Source organism: Poecilia reticulata, chromosome 8, assembly GCF_904066995.2.
Source record: "Poecilia reticulata chromosome 8, P_reticulata-male-v2, whole genome shotgun sequence".
NCBI lineage: Eukaryota > Metazoa > Chordata > Actinopteri > Cyprinodontiformes > Poeciliidae > Poecilia > Poecilia reticulata.
This window is the reverse complement of record NC_088837.1, coordinates 26,891,877-26,909,253: the sequence shown is the minus strand read 5'-3', so window position 1 is coordinate 26,909,253 and position 17,377 is coordinate 26,891,877. Positions and strand designations below refer to the sequence as shown.

The 17,377-nt window shown below is 48.3% G+C and overlaps 2 protein-coding genes across 6 annotated transcripts; one reads left to right on the top strand and one right to left on the bottom strand.

Moving 5' to 3' along the window:
* The first annotated feature begins 259 nt into the window (after window positions 1-259).
* med15 (mediator complex subunit 15) lies at window positions 260-13,427 on the top strand. Of its 5 annotated transcripts, none has more exons than XM_081610381.1 (18): window positions 260-498; window positions 2,043-2,136; window positions 2,208-2,259; window positions 2,340-2,363; window positions 2,499-2,654; window positions 2,782-3,050; window positions 4,469-4,771; window positions 5,054-5,155; window positions 5,527-5,640; window positions 5,712-5,827; window positions 5,898-6,028; window positions 8,449-8,583; window positions 9,079-9,142; window positions 10,638-10,704; window positions 11,328-11,503; window positions 11,572-11,738; window positions 12,859-12,957; window positions 13,055-13,427. In XM_081610381.1, exons 1-18 carry the CDS (start codon window positions 431-433, stop codon window positions 13,189-13,191), a joined length of 2,274 nt encoding a protein of 757 aa, XP_081466507.1. In that variant the 5' UTR covers window positions 260-430; the 3' UTR covers window positions 13,192-13,427. The 5 variants fall into 5 exon arrangements, with proteins under 5 accessions (XP_081466507.1, XP_081466506.1, XP_081466510.1 ...); XM_081610380.1 differs by having other exon boundaries at window positions 263-498; window positions 5,051-5,155; XM_081610382.1 differs by having other exon boundaries at window positions 264-498; window positions 5,051-5,155; window positions 11,346-11,503.
* A 370-nt stretch (window positions 13,428-13,797) lies between these two features.
* Window positions 13,798-17,290, bottom strand: thoc6 (THO complex 6). Its single transcript, XM_008417144.3, has 13 exons — window positions 17,136-17,290; window positions 16,204-16,295; window positions 16,059-16,123; window positions 15,577-15,680; window positions 15,276-15,313; window positions 15,157-15,205; window positions 15,001-15,072; window positions 14,822-14,924; window positions 14,699-14,748; window positions 14,561-14,623; window positions 14,376-14,486; window positions 14,122-14,250; window positions 13,798-14,040 (listed from the first exon to the last, which is right to left on the bottom strand). Exons 1-13 carry the CDS (start codon window positions 17,148-17,150, stop codon window positions 13,960-13,962), a joined length of 972 nt encoding a protein of 323 aa, XP_008415366.1. The 5' UTR covers window positions 17,151-17,290; the 3' UTR covers window positions 13,798-13,959.
* Window positions 17,291-17,377: the final 87 nt, after the last annotated feature.

Here is a 17,377-nt window from a genome sequence, read left to right as displayed (position 1 = left end):
TGCATTTCTGCAAATATGCATTATCACTGCTGTTTTGCTATGGACAGCAATTTTTCTAGTTTTCTGTCAATTTTTGCCCAAGTCTTTGTAAACTCTGCTTGAAAAAAAAGGTTTTTCACAGACGTCAATATCCTGCAATGTCTTCGCAAAGGTTGTAGACTTTTCTTTATTTTAATACCTAAAAACATACTATTTGTCTATTTAAAATTCGTATAAAATATTCTAATTTGTTTTGTGAGGGTTAGGCCGTGGTGTTGTGTCGTGTTGTTGTTTTGGTGCCATGTAGTATCTAATTCTGACCAGTGGGGGGCGGAAGCGTTCATCAGCGCTAACATCCGCCGAACCGCCGCCATTATCTCTGCAGCGGAAGAAGGAAGGCGAAAACAGTTGGAACCGAGAGAAATTAAGTCCGTTTTGGATCAGTTCTGCCATGGAGGTTCCTGGAGCCGACAGCGACTGGAGGAGCCCTCAGTTCCGACAGAAAGTCGTGGCTCAGATGTGAGGAAGTTGCTTCTTTTTCACGGTTTTGCGCTCAGCTAGGCTAGCTTTGGGTTTAGCTAACCGCTAACATTTTGTAAAAACTGCCAATTTAAGAAAAACTGAGGACAAAAATCCGTTTGGTGCTAAACTTCTACTGCATTTCAGGTGGTCTTATGGGCATGAAACCGATGTTTAATTCGGCGCAAATAAAACGTCTAAAATCCATTGTTTTGTCTTTTTCTGACCAGATTTTGTTGTTGGCATCATTAGCTGTTGAAGATAGTCAGTATTATAAACAAGAAGTTTTTACTCCACTACGCAATTGTTTTATATATTATTCTTATAGAGATGCCTGTTAAAGTGTTTAAGCAGCATTTTTAATTCCTCTTTCTCTAAATAAAACCAAAAGTAACTATTAGAATCAGCGGGACACTGTTGGACAGATGATCTCATATTTAATTCAGATTAATGAGGACATGTGTAATACTTTAAATTGTGCTTAGGGATAAGTTTAGAGAGCTGCACTGGCTGGAGTAAAGGAATAAGACGGGATGCAGAGAGGAGAAGTCTGTTCTGATGGTGCAGGACAGCAGTGAGGTGTGCTGTAGGAATGGAGGAGCTGTAGGAAGGGAGGAGCTCACTGTGGGACTGGATCTTGGTCTAAGACTCGTGTTTCAACATTTTTATGTTGCAATAAACAACATAAAAATGTTGTTTATTGCAGAAATAAACAACATTTTCTGTGTTTTTAAAGTTCGACATTTATTCAGTTTTTGGAAAATGTTTGTTTATTTGGGATTAATGAGATAATTTGAAGCATCCACATGAAGTTTTAATAAAATGGTCAGATGTATAAAAAACTATTTTAACTTTTTAATTTATTAAACTGGTACTTTTGGCTTTCCATGCTTGCTGAATTCTTTGTATTTAATGGTATTTACACATGACTACAAGGATAATTTAGAAGGAAAGATGCAAATACTAAAAAGATTTTATGTAACTTAACCTGCATTTTTCTTCTCAAAGGGCCTACTGTATTTCTAAAACAATAATCTGACTGAAAACGTAGTTAAAATCATTAAAACCTTTTATTTTGAAGGGATTTTAGCACCAGGGCCAAAAAGAGGAGGCGTATTAATGCACATTTTAAATGGACAGATTGACTTGTTCAGTTTAACAGTAATTAGAAAAACGTGCAGCATGAAAAATAAACGTGAACTTTTTAAACACAACCACAGCTGAAGCATAAATAAAATTAAAAAACTTAAAACTATGGAGCTGTTAGATTTATCATTGTTGATGTAATTTAGGTTAAATTCTGATAATTGATCCTGAAAACATTGAAACTATTTAGAGACAAAGATTTATAAAGCAGAGAGGTCTCACTGAGACACAGAAAAAATGAAATGAATAAAGTGTCTGAAGAAGAAGAGATATGATGAATGAGAAATGCTCCTCTGTCATTTCTGTGGCTTTTGTTGAGATTATTTTTGTATATTTTGGACAGTTAAAATGAATGTTGATGTTTCCTCTGCTGAGCAGTTTGTGTTGGTCTTCCTCAGTGAAGACGCCATGAGGAAGGCCGGCTCTGGAAACACGACACACAAGTCTGGGACGGACATGGAAAACCACGTCTTCATCAAAGCCAAGACCAGAGTGAGTTGTGCCCAGGTGGCTGATGGGAAACGGGTTGGCAGCCGACACTAACAGCAGTGTGTGCGTTTCAGGAGGAGTACCTGTCCCTGGTGGCCCGGCTCATCATCCACTTCAGGGACATCCGTGAGTTCTGCAGCTTCCTGTCTCTCCGGTTGCCAGTTGTGTTTGGGTGAGGCTAACCGCCGCTGGGCTTTGTGTTGCAGATAAGAAGGCGCTGGGTGGAGCCGGTGAGTGCAGCTCTGCTCCCTGCTGGGTTCTGGGTGGGGTTCGGCTCCGGCCGGGCCCAGCTCTACCGGGTTCATGGGGGTTCTGCTGAGCATGTCGGAGCTGCGTAATGTTGTCTGTTGTTTGCCCTCTGCTAGATCCCATGAATGCCCTGACTAACCTGACGGGGGTAGGCGGGGGCATGGGCATGGGGCCCCGGGCCCCAGGCGCCACGGTGGGGGGCATGGGGGCCATGGGGCAGATGCAGCTAGGCCAGCATGCCATGGCCGGGGTGCCGGGAAACCCACAAGCCAGTGAGTGTGTTTCCTGCTGCTGCTCTGAGCGTGCTGCTCTCTCTCCCTGCTTCGGCATGTTGAGCCGACTCCAGGCTGGCTCCGGCTCCAGAACCGGGTCATTCCTACCCTCCCTGTGTCTCTGCAGTGGGCGCTCCGGGCCAGATGTCGGTGCAACAGATGGTGCAGCAGCAGCAGCAGCAGCAGTCCATGCAGTTCCAACAGTTCCAGCAGGCGCAGCAGCAGCAGGCGCAGCAGAACGCCGCGCTGCAGCAGCAGCAGCAGTTCCAGCAGCAGCAGCAGCAGCTCCGCGCTCTGCAGCAGCACGCCCAGAACCAGCAGCTGCAGCAGCAGCAGCAACAGCAGCAACAACAGCAACAACAGCAGCATGTCCAGAACCAGCAGCAGCAGAACCAGGTCTGTCCACAAACGGACCCAGCAGAACCGAGTCCAGATACCCTGAGGGTTCTGCAGATGTTCAGATTCCATTTACCTCAGAGCTCTGAGTCCCACCAACGCAGCAGCATTTGAGTTATTAACACGTTCCAACATGGTGGCGCCCAAGTAGACAAACACTCTGTTCAGTCCGACTCCGGTCCGCTTTAGTCCGAATCCAGTCCGCTTTAGTCCGACTCCGGTCCGCTTCAGTCCGACTCCGGTCCGCTTTAGTCCGACTCCAGTCCGCTTTAGTCCGACTCCGGTCCGCTTTAGTCCGACTCCGGTCCGCTTTAGTCCGACTCCGGTCCGCTTTAGTCCGACTCTGGTCTGCTTTAGTCCGACTCTGGTCTGCTTTAGTCCGAATCCAGTCCGCTTTAGTCCGACTCCGGTCCGCTTTAGTCCGACTCCGGTCCGCTTTAGTCCGACTCCGGTCCGCTTTAGTCCGACTCTGGTCCGCTTTAGTCCGAATCCAGTCCGCTTTAGTCCGAATCCAGTCCGCTTTAGTCCGACTCCGGTCCGCTTTAGTCCGAATCCAGTCCGCTTTAGTCCGACTCTGGTCCGCTTTAGTCCGACTCCGGTCCGCTTTAGTCCGAATCCAGTCCGCTTTAGTCCGACTCCGGTCCGCTTTAGTCCGAATCCAGTCCGCTTTAGTCCGAATCCAGTCCGCTTTAGTCCGACTCCGGTCCGCTTTAGTCCGAATCCAGTCCGCTTTAGTCCGACTCCGGTCCGCTTTAGTCCGAATCCAGTCCGCTTTAGTCCGACTCCGGTCCGCTTTAGTCCTAACCCCGGTCCGCTTTAGTCCGACCCCGGTCCGCTTTAGTCCTAACCCCGGTCCGCTTTAGTCCGACCCCGGTCCGCTTTAGTCCTAACCCCGGTCCGCTTTAGTCCGACTCCGGTCCGCTTTAGTCCGACTCCGGTCCGCTTTAGTCCGACTCCGGTCCGCTTTAGTCCGACTCCGGTCCGCTTTAGTCCGACTCCGGTCCGCTTTAGTCCGAATCCAGTCCGCTTTAGTCCTAACCCCGGTCCGCTTTAGTCCGACCCCGGTCCGCTTTACTTTTAGTGATATTAATGAATGAACGAAGCTGTTTGAGTTAATTTCACCCTCAATCTGCAACTCTGCCATCTGCTGGTGGAAACTGGTTCTTTCAGTGTAAAATGTTTGGCTAAGGCTATCGCCAGTGGGTTTATCCCGCACGCAGCGCAGCCCTGAAAAAGGCTTAGTCCACGCCCACCTACTGGGGGACAAACGGTCCCCCTTTTTCTTCAGCGTACAGCACTGTCTAACGCGAAGATGTCTTCCAGTGGTACCGTCCGTTTGTGCCATCTGCTGGTGGAAACTGGTTCTGTTTGTCAGCAGCTGCTTCCTGTCCTCCAGCTCTCATTTCCTGTCTCTTCAGATGCATCAGACGCGGATGCAGCTGCAGCAGCAACAGCAGCAGCAACTGCAGCAACTGCAGATGCAGCAGCAGCACCAGGCGCAGGCCCAGTCCATCCAGCAGATTGTGCAGCAGCAGCAGCAGCAGCAGCAGCAACAGCAGCAGCAGCAGGTCCAGGTCCAGGTCCAGGTCCAGCCGGGTCAGATGCCTCCTCACTCCCAGCCCGGACTCGTCCCCCAGTCTCTGCCGGGTCAGATGCCGGCGCAGTCCATCCCCATCAGCTCACTGAGCCAGCAGCAGCAGCTCAAGATGCAGGCCTTCCAGGTGGGTTTGGACTGGTGCAACAGAGCCCAGGAGAACCGCACTGGACTGAAGCTGGACCCACCCCTCCACCTCCACATCTAACTAAATCAGTGTTACATTTTTTCCCTTGCCACTTTCATTTTAGAGATATTAGTGAAAAAGTTTCCAGGGGTCATCAGAGGTTTATTAACATCTTTAAACTGAAAGCAGCTCAAACGTTGATGCTACGTTAGTTAGCTTTGTAGGTGGTGGGGGTCCAGCTCCCCACCCTAACCCTCGCATGCTCTGCTCTGCCTGCAGCAGGCTCGTGCCACGCTGCCGCTGCAGCAGGCCCAGCAGGCCGCTGCGCACGCGCAGCTCAACGCCGCTGCAGCCGCCGCAGCCGCCGCCGCCGTGCCTGGACAGGTGAGTCACCTCGAGGCTGGCCTCCACATGCTAACGTCGTGGCCTTTTATCATGATAAATAAGAACTTTGATTCGTTGTTGTGATAAATTCCAAACAAGCTGAAAGTTTAAGGTTTTTCTCCTGTTTGTTCAGTGAAGTCGTCAGTAAATTAAAAGTACAGTTTCAGCTTAGTGACCCAAATCAGGCACTGCTTCATGTGGCGAGTCCTGAACAGGAGCGTTTCTGGTTTTCTGTTGGGGTAATTGCTGCGACACAAAGTCTCACTGTTACTTAAAGAAGAAGAAGAAATAAATATTGTCACTTTTATTGTTGCAAAAGTTTATTGCTGTGATAGCGTAGCGTCAGGCTAACGTTAAGCTAACCTCTGCAGATGGTCCGGCCCCCGATGCAGAATATGCCCCGCCCCCCTCGGCCACCTCTGAACGCCACCATCCCTCCTCCAAACAGCACGGCCGGGGTCGGAGGTCAGATGATGACCACACAGGTGTGTTCTCCTGCTCTGAGTCATCCAGGTAACAGGAGCGCAGGCTGAGCTGTCCGTCTCCCTCTCCTCAGGTGCCACAGCATCCCATGATGTCATCACCCTCACCTGTGCAGGTGCCCCCCCCTCAAATGCTGCCACCCCCCCAGCCGTCCCCACAACCCCCCTCCTCCCAGCCCAACTCGGCCAGGTAAGACGGCTGCCCGGAGGCCACACCCCCTCCCTCTGCCTGTTAACCACTTCCTGTTTCCTGCCTGCAGCTCCGGCCCCACGCCGTCTCCGGGCGGCTTCCAGCCCAGCCCCTCCCCTCAGCCGTCGCCGAGCCCGGTCACAGCCAGAACCCCCCAGCAGAACCACGGGGTGGCTTCGCCCGGGCCCCTCAACACGCCAGGTAACAGTCACACAGTGGGTGGAATGCAATGCCAGAGGAGCTGCGACTAAACGGTGATGGCGGCCATGTTGTGAGTGGCTTTCTTCCTCCAGACTGGAGCCAGAGATTGCTGATGTTGTTGTGTCAGCACAAGCCTCTGCTCTTTAAAATTAGATTAGATGGTAAAAAAAATTATTATATCTCAACAAATATGTCATATTCCTCATTTCTCACATCCACAACTAAAATACTTTAATTAAAAATAAAATAAAATTTAATAGGTTAGTTGTAACCAGGTTGCAAGCAGAGTAGTTTTATTTTCTGAGATCAACTGGCCTCACAATATGGCTGACGATGCCATTCTGTGTGTAGGTGAATAACACTGACAGTGGAAGGTCTGCAGCGCCCCCTGTGGCCCTGCTTGGTAATGCATGCTAGAAATATGGATCCATTCTGACTGAACATCCTAATCCAGGGTTTCCCCCATAGGCCTGGCGGCCGCCATGCTTTAGTAGCGCCACCGCCAGGCGAAGCCTTTCTTGTTTATGTTTTTAGGAAAATAATAATAAAAAAAACAAAACTTGTTTTTTTAACTCCAACCAACCAGAATAGTTTCTGTGACGCTTATTAAAAACTCAACAGACACGAAATGTTAGAGCTACTAAATCCACATTAGCAGCATTGAATTAAACCTCCTGTTTGTTGTGAATCTCTGCGCAGTGCAGCAGGTTACCTCAGCATGCAGGGCCGGTCCAAGGCTGGATGAGGCCTGGAGCAGAATCCGATTTAGGCTGCGTTCACACTGAAGTGACCCAGTTCAGATTGTTCTGACGTAATGTGACCTGTATCTGACCTTTTCATGGCAGTGTGAGCAGCTCAGGTCGGATTCTTTTAGAATGTGATCCATATCCGATACGTATCCGATTCAAATGGACCAAACGTTCAGGCTGCATTCATCAGAACTAAACAAATTCTGCTTCCTGATACGCAAGAAAAACAACCATGACGACTATAATGAGGACTAAGTTGTTAATATGCAACAACTTCAAATATGTAAGCTAAGCTCCACCGTTAGCCTCCATGTTTACTTCCACTAACTCTGAGCTCTTCTTCTTTCTGTGGCGGTTGGCAGAACACAGAGAACGCTGACGCTATGGCGCCCTCTACTGCGCATGCAGGACACTTTCAGGTCGTTTTCCGTTCAGACTGCAGATCACATACAGGTTGAATGTGTGTGGCAGTGAGAATGGCCCCTTAGGGGCCCCTTCTGTTGCTAAAAACATCAGCAGCTCTAACAGCTTCTGTGTTACATTTAATCTGGGAGAGGAGGAGGATTTTAACTGGCCAACCTAAAAACAATCAGTTATAATCCAGTTTATTACTTTCACAGCATCAGATTGTTGCTATGGTAACAAAACAATCTTAACTATGGATATTGTTCTTTGAACTTTTACAAAGTAAACCTACCAGCTCATTAAAATCTTACATTTAAATGTTAAACAATTTAAAATCTTTTAATTTATGCTGAAATCGAACCAAATCTAGCAGCATTGATCATCTCAATAAACCAATATTACATTCATGTGTCTGCGGTCTGTGTTAAAATATGATCATTTATGGCCCCTGAAGTCCTGGGGGCCCGATGGAGCTGCTGACTTAATTTGGATTAAACAGAAGTGCAAATAATTCATTTTAATTGTATATTTTGATTTGTTGTTTTTAAGACTAGTTGTGGGTTTAAGTAATGTTTCACTGGTGATGTTTTCTTGTAACGTATAATTAATTACCGAGTGATATTTAAAAATTTCCTGTCTCCTTAACATCTTTTAATACAAAAACACGGCGGTCCACCGGTGACCCGCCTGCCGGTGGACCGCCCGCCGGTGACCCGCCTGCCGGTGGACCGCCCGCCGGTGACCCGCCTGCCGGTGGACCGCCCGCCGGTGACCCGCCTGCCGGTGGACCGCCCGCCGGTGACCCGCCTGCCGGTGACCCGCCCGCCGGTGACCCGCCTGCCGGTGGACCGCCTGCCGGTGACCCGCCTGCCGGTGGACCGCCCGCCGGTGGACCGCCCGCCGGTGGACCGCCTGCCGGTGACCCGCCTCGGCACCCTGACCACCGGGCTTAGCAAGTTTTCTGGGGGAAACCCTGCTAATCCATTGTCAGACTTTCAGTTGGTGTTTATTCATATAACCACTGGTTCTGAACCAGTTCTGAACCAGTTCAGAACCAGTTCTGAACCAGTTCTGAACCAGTTAGTGGGAGTGTGATAAATCTGTAGGAGGCGCCACAACCAACAACCTCCAATTCACAGAACTGGACTTGAGGCCCAAATAGACACAGAACTGTTGAATGGTTTAGTGAAAGTGAAACCAGAACCGTCAGTCGGTTCTGTGTCATGTGACTCCAGCTGGCTCCTCCCCCTTCCCACCTGTGCTCAGGTAACCCCGGGTCGGCCATGAGTCCGGCTGGAGCCACGTCTCTGGAGGAGCAGCAGTACATGGAGAAGCTCAAGCAGCTGTCCAAATACATCGAGCCGCTTCGCCGGATGATCAACAAGATCGACAAGAATGAAGGTGAGCGGCTGACCTTTGACCTCTCTTTGCAGATGATTAGTTCCCCTCAGAGAAAATCCATCGAGAAATCGAGCAATATTTATGACATTATTATTTAATCTTCAATTCCTTTTGTATTTATTTGTTCTGTTTTTATCTTAAATATTTATTGTCTTTGCAAAATGTTTTTATTGTAATTATAATTTTTGATGTTTTTTGAATTTATGTATTAAAACCTGGTTTCCATGGAAACGGATCATATGCAAGACTCATTTATAAAAAATAAAAAAAAAGTAATCTGAAAACAATAAAAACATCCTCAGACATTTTAAAAATCTTAATAAAAGAAAATCTTAAAATCAGTCTCTTAATTTGAGGTTTCTACCTTTTAAACATTTTAAAGGTAAATTTCTGAACCGGGAAGCTGTGGGAGGTTTGGGTCCACATTTAATGAGCATTTATTACGTGAAATTGTACAAAGACAGGAAGTTGATGTTTGTGTTGTTGTGCTGCCAGACAGGAAGAAGGACCTGAGCAAGATGAAGAGTCTGCTGAACATCCTGACCGATCCAACCATCAGGTACTGGTACCGGTACCGCCTGCAGAACTTTGACACCACAACGGCCATTTTGACCTCACTGCACTCGGGCTGTCACGCTGCTGAAACTTAAACTCAATACCGATGCTAAGAAAAATATTTTACACCATGGCACAAATTTCTTTAAGAATAAATACGATATGAAAAAAACCTGTAGTCTCCTTAATTAGCCAGGGAAGAATTGAGCCATTATTTATGAAAATATATCATTTAAAAACATAATCTGTTTAGCAAAGCAGTAAGCAGGATGGTAAAAGTGTTCATGTTATGTTAAAAACTGTTCAGTATTATTTCCTTATAAGTTTGCATCTTCCCTCTTTGGGACAATAACAGATATTTCTATTCTAATAACCTTTATGGAAGCTAGTGTCTGTTGTGCAATTATTTTTATTTATTTTATTACAGCTGCGTATCTTTACTGTGTGCTTCCATTGGAGGGACAAATAAAGGATCTTTGTACCGAAAGTAAAATATTTACTGTGTCGATGATTAGCCTGCTTAGCTTAGCTTAGCTTAGCTCTGTACAGCTCTTCATCGCTTAGCGCCGTTATGCCAACTGTATTCCACTTGAAGTCTTTATGTTTGACTCGTTATAGAAAATACTTTGCACACAACTGCTACTTTCCCACTTTTCTCCTTTATGACTTAAATAGCAGGTGTTTTGTGCCGTAGTCGGACGCTGCTGCTCCTTTTTACAGGCGAATGTAAAACTAAAGGAGCATTTCCGCCACCTACTGGCCCGGAGTGTGAACTGGAACGTAAAACCTTCAATACAAATCGGCTTCCAGTTTTGAAACAATAATTTATTAGCGCGGATGTGAACAGACCGATGGAGCCGGAGCTCTGGTCGGAACCGGAGCTCTGGTCGGAACCGGAGCTCTGGTCGGAACCGGAACCGGAGCTCTGGCCGGAGCCGAAGCCGGAGCTCTGTGCGGAACCGGAACCGGAGCCCTGGTTGGAGCCGGAGCTCTGTGCGGAACCGGAACCGGAGCCCTGGTTGGAGCCGGAGCTCTGGCCGGAACCGGAGCCGGAGCCCTGGTTGGAGCCGGAGCTCTGGCCGGAACCGGAGCCGGAGCCCTGGTTGGAGCCGGAGCTCTGGCCGGAACCGGAGCCGGAGCCCTGGTTGGAGCCGGAGCTCTGGCCGGAACCGGAGCCGGAGCTCTGGCCGGAACCGGAGCCGGAGCTCTGGCCGGAGCCGCCATCTTTCCCGCCTTGGCGTCCTGCTTTGATTTGACAACAGCACAAAATGGCCAGAATAGATCAAAATGATAGTATTTAATCTCTGTTTCTCTTAAATCTGAATTATTTATTTTACTGAAGTTTTACACCATTTTATTTGATGGCGTAATGAAACCAGGCAGTCGGAATGAGCGCCATGTCCGGTCTGGAGCTGGACAGGAGCAGCTTGCAGGTGAAGCAGTGCAGCAGCTGAGAGACTCTGGCTCACCTGCAGCTACTTTGTTCTTCTGACCTGCAGGTGTCCCCTGAAGACGCTGCAGAAATGCGAAATCGCTTTGGAGAAGCTGAAGAACGACATGGCCGTGGTAAGAAGAGCTCAACTTTCTGCTTCAGCTGTTCAACTGTTACTTTAGCATCTCATCACGTCCACATGATGAGGAAAGCAGGAGGTCCTGTGGCGGAACTTTTATTTTCATTTAATATATTAAGGCTTTTCAACATAATCCCTTCTTTTGATTATAATAAAATATTCAATATTTTTTTATTAATCACATAAAATGTCGGTTTATTCTGGCAGTTCTTGTGGTTTTTTCCTTTGGTTATTTTCTAAGAAACTTTAATTTCTTGTCATTACACCAACTTCAGGAGCAAAGAGGATTTTTACTGGCAGATTATCAGAAATAACATTTAAATAAATTATTTTAACTTGTATTTGAAAAACGTTTAAGATTAAAATATTTGTTATTAAACTAATTTTAGTTTTGCATGTTTTTCCTCATCCTCTCTCCCCCACAGCGCCCCCTAGCGGCCTGTAGAAACACTGCTGAAGCCAGTAACTCCGTGTTGTTCCCAGAGACGTTGACTCTTCACTGATTATTGTTTAGAATCATAAAAATCCTCTGAGTTTCAGCGTTTGCTAAAGCAAAGTTTCTCCTCTGACTCGTCCCGTCAGTGTTTCTGTCTTAATGGCGGTTCTCGGTTCTGACAGGATTCCCGTCTGTTTCAGCCGACGCCGCCCCCCCCTCCGGTTCCCACCAAGCAGCAGTATCTGTGCCAGCCGCTGCTGGACGCCGTCATGGCCAACATCCGCTCCCCGGTCTTCAACCACTCCCTGTACCGGACCTTCGCCCCCGCCATGAGCGCCATCCACGAGCCGCCCATCACGTAGGCCCCGCCCCAGCGCTCCACGCCGCTTCGCCTCGCCCCGTCTGACCCCCTTCTCTGTTCCCCAGGGGGCCCAACGTCTGCGGGAGGAAGAGGAAGCACGAGGAAGACGAGCGGCAGACCATCCCCAACATCCTGCAAGGGGAGGTCGCGCGCCTCGATGTCAAGTTCCTGGTCAACCTGGACCCGGCCTTCTGCAGCAACAACGGCACCGTGCACCTCATCTGCAAGCTGGGTGAGACGCTGTGATTGGCTGATGGATCCTCTGATTTAGCTCCAATCATTACTACTATTGATTAGACTTGTGAGAAACGGAGAATTAAATGATAAACTAGAATGTCTGCAGCTCAAATCTGAGCTCAGGAAGTAGACATTTACCTGACGATGATCAGGAGGAGACCTAACAAACCAGCATGCTAACCGGGGAGTTAAAAGCTCTCCGTGCTCAGCGTCAGTTTCACTTTCCTCCACATAAATCAGGCTGAACTGCAGAACCGTAGCCGTCGGCGGGATCAGCCTGCAAGATCTTTATTCCGATTTCCGACCTAAAGACGTTCCAGTCATGTCGGTAGCTCTGATCCGATCTTCCTGCTGTGAGTTCAGACTGATCTGATTCACTCACGTCGGCTGCAATCAATAACTGATGATATTCAGCATGTTGAATATTCAGCATGTCGTCCCAGAGGACCAAGGACAACGCAGCCTGGTGAATGTGGCGTTCAGCCAATCAGAAAGCAAAGCACTGGGAACATGGAGGGGAACCTAAAACAACCACCATGGGGCTGCAGAAAGTTCAGTGGACGTCGTAAAAAAGAAATAAATCTACAAAATAGCTTCACTGCTTTTGTCTTGTCAGCCATGTTTGTTTACTCTGGACTCTCGTTTGATCTCGAGAGATTTTGTGAGATTTCCCATCTGATATATTATAAACCTGTCAGCCGTTTTATTTTTTATGTGTGATCAAAGACCGACTTTCTAAACCAGGCTTCAGCAGCAGGACGTTATTCGGTCCATTAGTTCTCTCAACAGTTTGATTCTTAAGTAATTGACGCTGAAGCTAACGCTACGCATTAGCTCAGTGGAATAGAGACGTTCTCCGTCCTTTGGCTCAGGCACTGAATAAAAACAATGGAGGAAAGTTTAGAGGAAGTGGTTTCAGGTTTAACGTGACCAGCTGTAACTCCAAGGCACCGCCCATATAAGGAAGTGCTTCCTGCTGTTTGTTTCACCAGAAATGCTGCAGGATATCAGATTTGATCGTTTCCTACCATGATGATTTGCTGTAGTCGTCGGGTTTTCTGAGACCATCAGCTCCAGTTCTGGTTTCCTCACCTTGTTGCTCTTTTTGTCCCCAGACGATAAAAACCTGCCCAGCGTTCCTCCGCTGCAGCTCAGCGTTCCTGCAGACTACCCGGATCAGAGTCCGCACTGGGCCGACGACGGAGACCAGTACGGTGAGGAAACGGGACTCCAGCGTCCTGACGGGTTTATTTCTCCAGGACTGAATCTGCTGCGCCTCTGAAGCGTCTAAATGTCTCTGCTGTGTCTCAGGTGCCAACGGCTTCCTGCAGACGGTCCACAGGAACATGACGTCCAAACTGCTGCAGCTTCCTGACAAACACTCGGTGACGGAGCTGCTCAACACCTGGGCCCAGAGCGTCCGGCAGGCCTGCCTGTCTGCCGCCTGAAGCCCCGCCCACTGCTCGGAGCTCCGCCCACTCAGCCACCACAGTATCTCACTACATTCAGGTCCGGTTCAAACCTTACCGGATTAAATGAACTGCTGCTCACCTGGTTACCTGGCGACCAATCAGCCGCCAGCCCTGAATGCATCACACTTTAGTTTTTCTGTCAATGTTTGAAACCCGGCAACAAATAAAGATTTATCTGCTGTTTTTATAAATAAAATCCATTTCATCATGAACTGCAGTCACTTCTCTGGTTTCTTTAATAAAGTTTTTACACCCCTGTTAAAGAGCCAGGATGTGAAAATATATCCAGTAAACATTCAGCTGAGGTCAGAGTTCAAGCTCAGGTTGCTTAAAGGTATCAGTCAGGGCAAGTCTGAGTTGATCAGTTTTCTATGAAGGGGTTAATTAATTTCTCTTGTTTGAAACTGATTAGTTTTGATAAACTTAGTTTCTCATTCTTGGTTCTTTACTGATACATTAAAATAAAGTGATTAAATGCGTTTCTCATTTAACTTCAGTATTTGACATGTTTTCTATATTCTGATCACCTTTTTTTCTTAGTCTGGTTCCAAAATGGTGTCATAAAGACGGAGCTCAGAAAAGTTCACTTTTTAAAAACATTTATTTCCTGCCTAAAATCTAAAAGGAGCAAATTTAACAGGTTCTGGATGCGTTAACGGGTCACAGCGGACTGCAAGTGTAACAAAGACTGGATTTTATTTGGAGTTCGTCCTGGTTCTGGATCCGATCCGATCCTGGTTCTGGTCAAAAGCTGAGGGAGAAGGCTCTGTAGGACAGGTTGGTGAAGACGTCAATCTTGCTGCTGCCGCCGCCGACCGTCAGCACCTGGAACACCAACACACCTGTCACCAGGCCCCGCCCCTCACTCTTAGCCCCGCCCCCTCCGCGGTGCGTTCAGGGTCTCACCCGGTGCTCAGAGCTCTTTGTGTTCAGCTTCAGCGTGTTGAGGCTCGGTGGCGTGCACGGGATCTGACCTTTGACCTCTCCTCCCAGAAGGCAGTGGGAGACGAAGGCACCGTCGCCCACAGCGAGTATCTGCACACACGCACGCACGCGCACACACACACACACACACACACACACACACGCACACACACACACGCAGAGTGAGGCTGCAGCGCGGCCTCCGGCCTGCGGGGGCGCTGTGTGTGTCTCCTCACCATGTCCTGGTGGAAGGCGGCCCGGCGCTGGCAGCCGCTCAACGGGAACACCGAGGTCGGCGACAGCGAGCGCAGATGCCACAGGGACAGAGACGGGCCGCCGCCGCACAGCTGCGTCGCCATAGCAACCGGTCAGTAACATGAAACCACGTCTGGGTCTGCAGCTTCATCGCATGACCTCTTACCATCCAATCAGAGTCCGTGGTCAGGCAGCTGATCCACTTCCCGTGCTGAGGCCTGGCGCAGCTCTGAAACGAGAGGTCAAAGGTCAGCAGCTCTGAAAGAAGAGGTCAAAGGTCAGCTGGTCAAAGCTCAGAGCTCACCTCGTACTTATGAACCTCGATGCAGTGGACGCTCTGCCCCGTCCTGCAGTCTGAACGACACACCATCATCATCATCATCATCATCATCAGAACGGCCACGCGGCGGCGGCGCCCGCTGCTCACCCCACATCCTCACGGCGCCGTCCTCGCTGCCAGACAGAAGCTCCGCCTCCCGCTCACGTATGCACACGCAGTGCACGTAATCCGTGTGACCCTGCAGGGTTGCCTGAAGGGGTCAGAGGTCAGAGGTCAGTCACATGACCAGACATCAGCTGCAGAAGAGGACGAAGAAGAAGAAGCACCTTGAAGGCGCCGTGCTCCAGGTCCAGGATGTGGACGTTGTTGTCCCCCGCTCCGATCGCCAGGCTGTCGTCCTGGAAACACATCATCATCATCATCATCATCATCATCAAAAAGGTACAGCCAGTCAGAGGTCAGAGGTCAGTGTGTGCTCTCACTCGAGGGTTGATGGCCATGGAGTTGATCTCTGGAATCTCCAGACTGGACCTGAAGGCAGCAGAGACATGAGACAGGAAGTGGAGAACAGACAGACAGGAAGTTGAGGACTCGTCCTCACTTGTAGTTCGGCCTCTTCGTCCACAGCGGCTTCACGTTCTGATGAGACACAAAGGTCATCACTTAACCCTTGACCTTCCAGCTGTTAACAGCCATAATCAGACATTTCCTAAAAACCACCTGCAGATTTTGAACCACCTGAAACGCGTACGGTCATTGAACGCACCGCGTTCTGCTCTGTTGGTTTCTTTCTGGTGGGAGTTTCACCACTTTCACCTCACTGACATGTTGAACTGATTTTTACTTTCTGCAGCAGGTGGGGTGAATCTGTGCTGATTTTTGGCTCTGATGGCTTTCCGTACCTTCTTGATGAGTTCGGTCCAGTTCCAGGCGCTGACCTCGCCGTTCCCTGCGCTCAGCAGGACGGAGTCGGTGGACAGCAGACTGAAGACGGGACCTTCATGAGCTGCAGAGGACAGGCAGGATTCAGAGACTCACCAGAACTGGACCAGAACCGGACCAGAACCGGACCAAACTTCTACTTTATGCTATAAAACATTCTTTTTAATTCATCCGGGGAAAAAAACTAAAAGTTTGGTGAAAATGACATTTTTTGTTGTTGCTTGATTAAAAATTTTCCAAGTTGATTTGTACCTGTTGACTTGTTTTAATAACACTGTAAAAACTCTAATATCGCAGATTTTTGTTGCATAAAACAATAATCTGCAGGTTTTCTACTTTAAAAAGTTATTTTCTGTGTTTATCTTGACTCAGGTGAGGCTACAGGTGAGATTTGACTAATTTTTCATAAATCAAGCACGCCGCTCAGTCCGGCAGGCCTCACCTGTGAACGTCAGAACAGGCTTCTGATTGGCCGCCGTGGCGTCTGGACTGAGAGCCGCAGCCAGGCTGAAAACACAGCGTGGTGACAGGTGTGAGCTGCATGCTGAGGACAGGTGAGGGAGGTGGGTGCGTTTGTTTCGTCTCACCTGAACAGGGCGATCTCTCCGTAGTTGTTCCCAGCCGCCAGGAAGCGGCCGCAGGGAGAAAAGCTTTGGGAGAAAACCGACATGTGGAGGAGCTGCAGACAGAGAAGATGCCATGGCGACGAGTCGTTGGTTAAAGCCAGTTGGAGAGGATCAAAAGTTACTATGGTAACCTTAAAACGTTGCTTCGGTGAAAACTTTCAGGAAATGATTAAAAACAAACATATTTATGAATCTGATATCTCAGTCAGCTTTTCTGGATAACCCTGAACCTCCTCAGAACCAGAAAATGGTGTCTTCAGTCAGAGGCTCCTACATATTCGCTGTGACGCAGACTGCTACAGGAGATTCTTGCTGCTCAGAGCCGTCATCATCTACAACAGCTCTGATGGGAGTAAAGCAGCATTTACTTTCCCTCTGGGGGAGCAATAAAGTACGAAAGGCCCATCTTAAAGCGCGCATGCTCAGTTTTAACTTGGCTCTAATGAGCCCCTGCAGAAACAATGACACGGGAGGTGGTGACCTCTGACCCAATTCAAACTATTTCCTGTTTAAAACAAACTCTAAACTGATCCAGAGTCAGCCCGAATTAAACGCCACACCGAACCGAACCTGATCATCTTTCTAATGTTTCATTTCATATCTGCACTTTTAATTAATAAGGAAACAAATTTTATTTTTGCTTAATTTAAAACTGACTCCTGTTCTTCGTGAAGAATAAAACTTATGCGCCCGAAAAAGGAGAAAATCAACAGAAATTTTTACTATTAACCTTTTAGGTTCTCAGCTCGTTAAAGAAAGAATTTCAAAATATTTTAATGCTGCTTCTAAAATACGATGAACAGAAACAGCGCAGCAGGTTTTTAGCGTTTCCGTCCCTGAACTTCCAGAGATCCACGGAAGCCCGGAGGAATATTGACTGAAGCAAAGTTCACCTCTACGGGTCCCATCCCGGCCTCTGGATAATCCTGGTTCTGGAAAAACAAAGAACTCAGGAACAAGCAGGAACCCAAACGGAGCCACAGGAGGGAAACACACGGCCTGGACGCTGGAATATGACGTCAGCGCCACAACACGGCATTCTGGGACATGTAGTCCAGCAGCGGCCAGGAGGAGCTCAGAAACTCAGAACCCAAAGTGGAACCAGAACTTTACGTATGTTTGAGGCGTACTGGTA

What these genes read in the sequence shown, in the direction of transcription:
- thoc6 (XM_008417144.3), bottom strand. An exon ending in CCATGGCCATCAACCCTCGA is followed by an intron (nt 15,073 to 15,156) that starts GTGAGAGCACAC and finishes ATGTGTTTCCAG; the next exon opens with GACGACAGCCTGGCGATCGG. An exon ending in CAAAGAGCTCTGAGCACCGG is followed by an intron (nt 14,041 to 14,121) that starts GTGAGACCCTGA and finishes TTGGTGTTCCAG; the next exon opens with GTGCTGACGGTCGGCGGCGG.
- med15 (XM_081610380.1), top strand. Translation starts at nt 431, where the DNA reads ATGGAGGTTCCTGGAGCCGACAGCGACTGGAGGAGCCCTCAGTTCCGA. An exon ending in GTCAGATGATGACCACACAG is followed by an intron (nt 5,641 to 5,711) that starts GTGTGTTCTCCT and finishes CCCTCTCCTCAG; the next exon opens with GTGCCACAGCATCCCATGAT. An exon ending in TGAAGAACGACATGGCCGTG is followed by an intron (nt 10,705 to 11,327) that starts GTAAGAAGAGCT and finishes CGGTTCTGACAG; the next exon opens with GATTCCCGTCTGTTTCAGCC.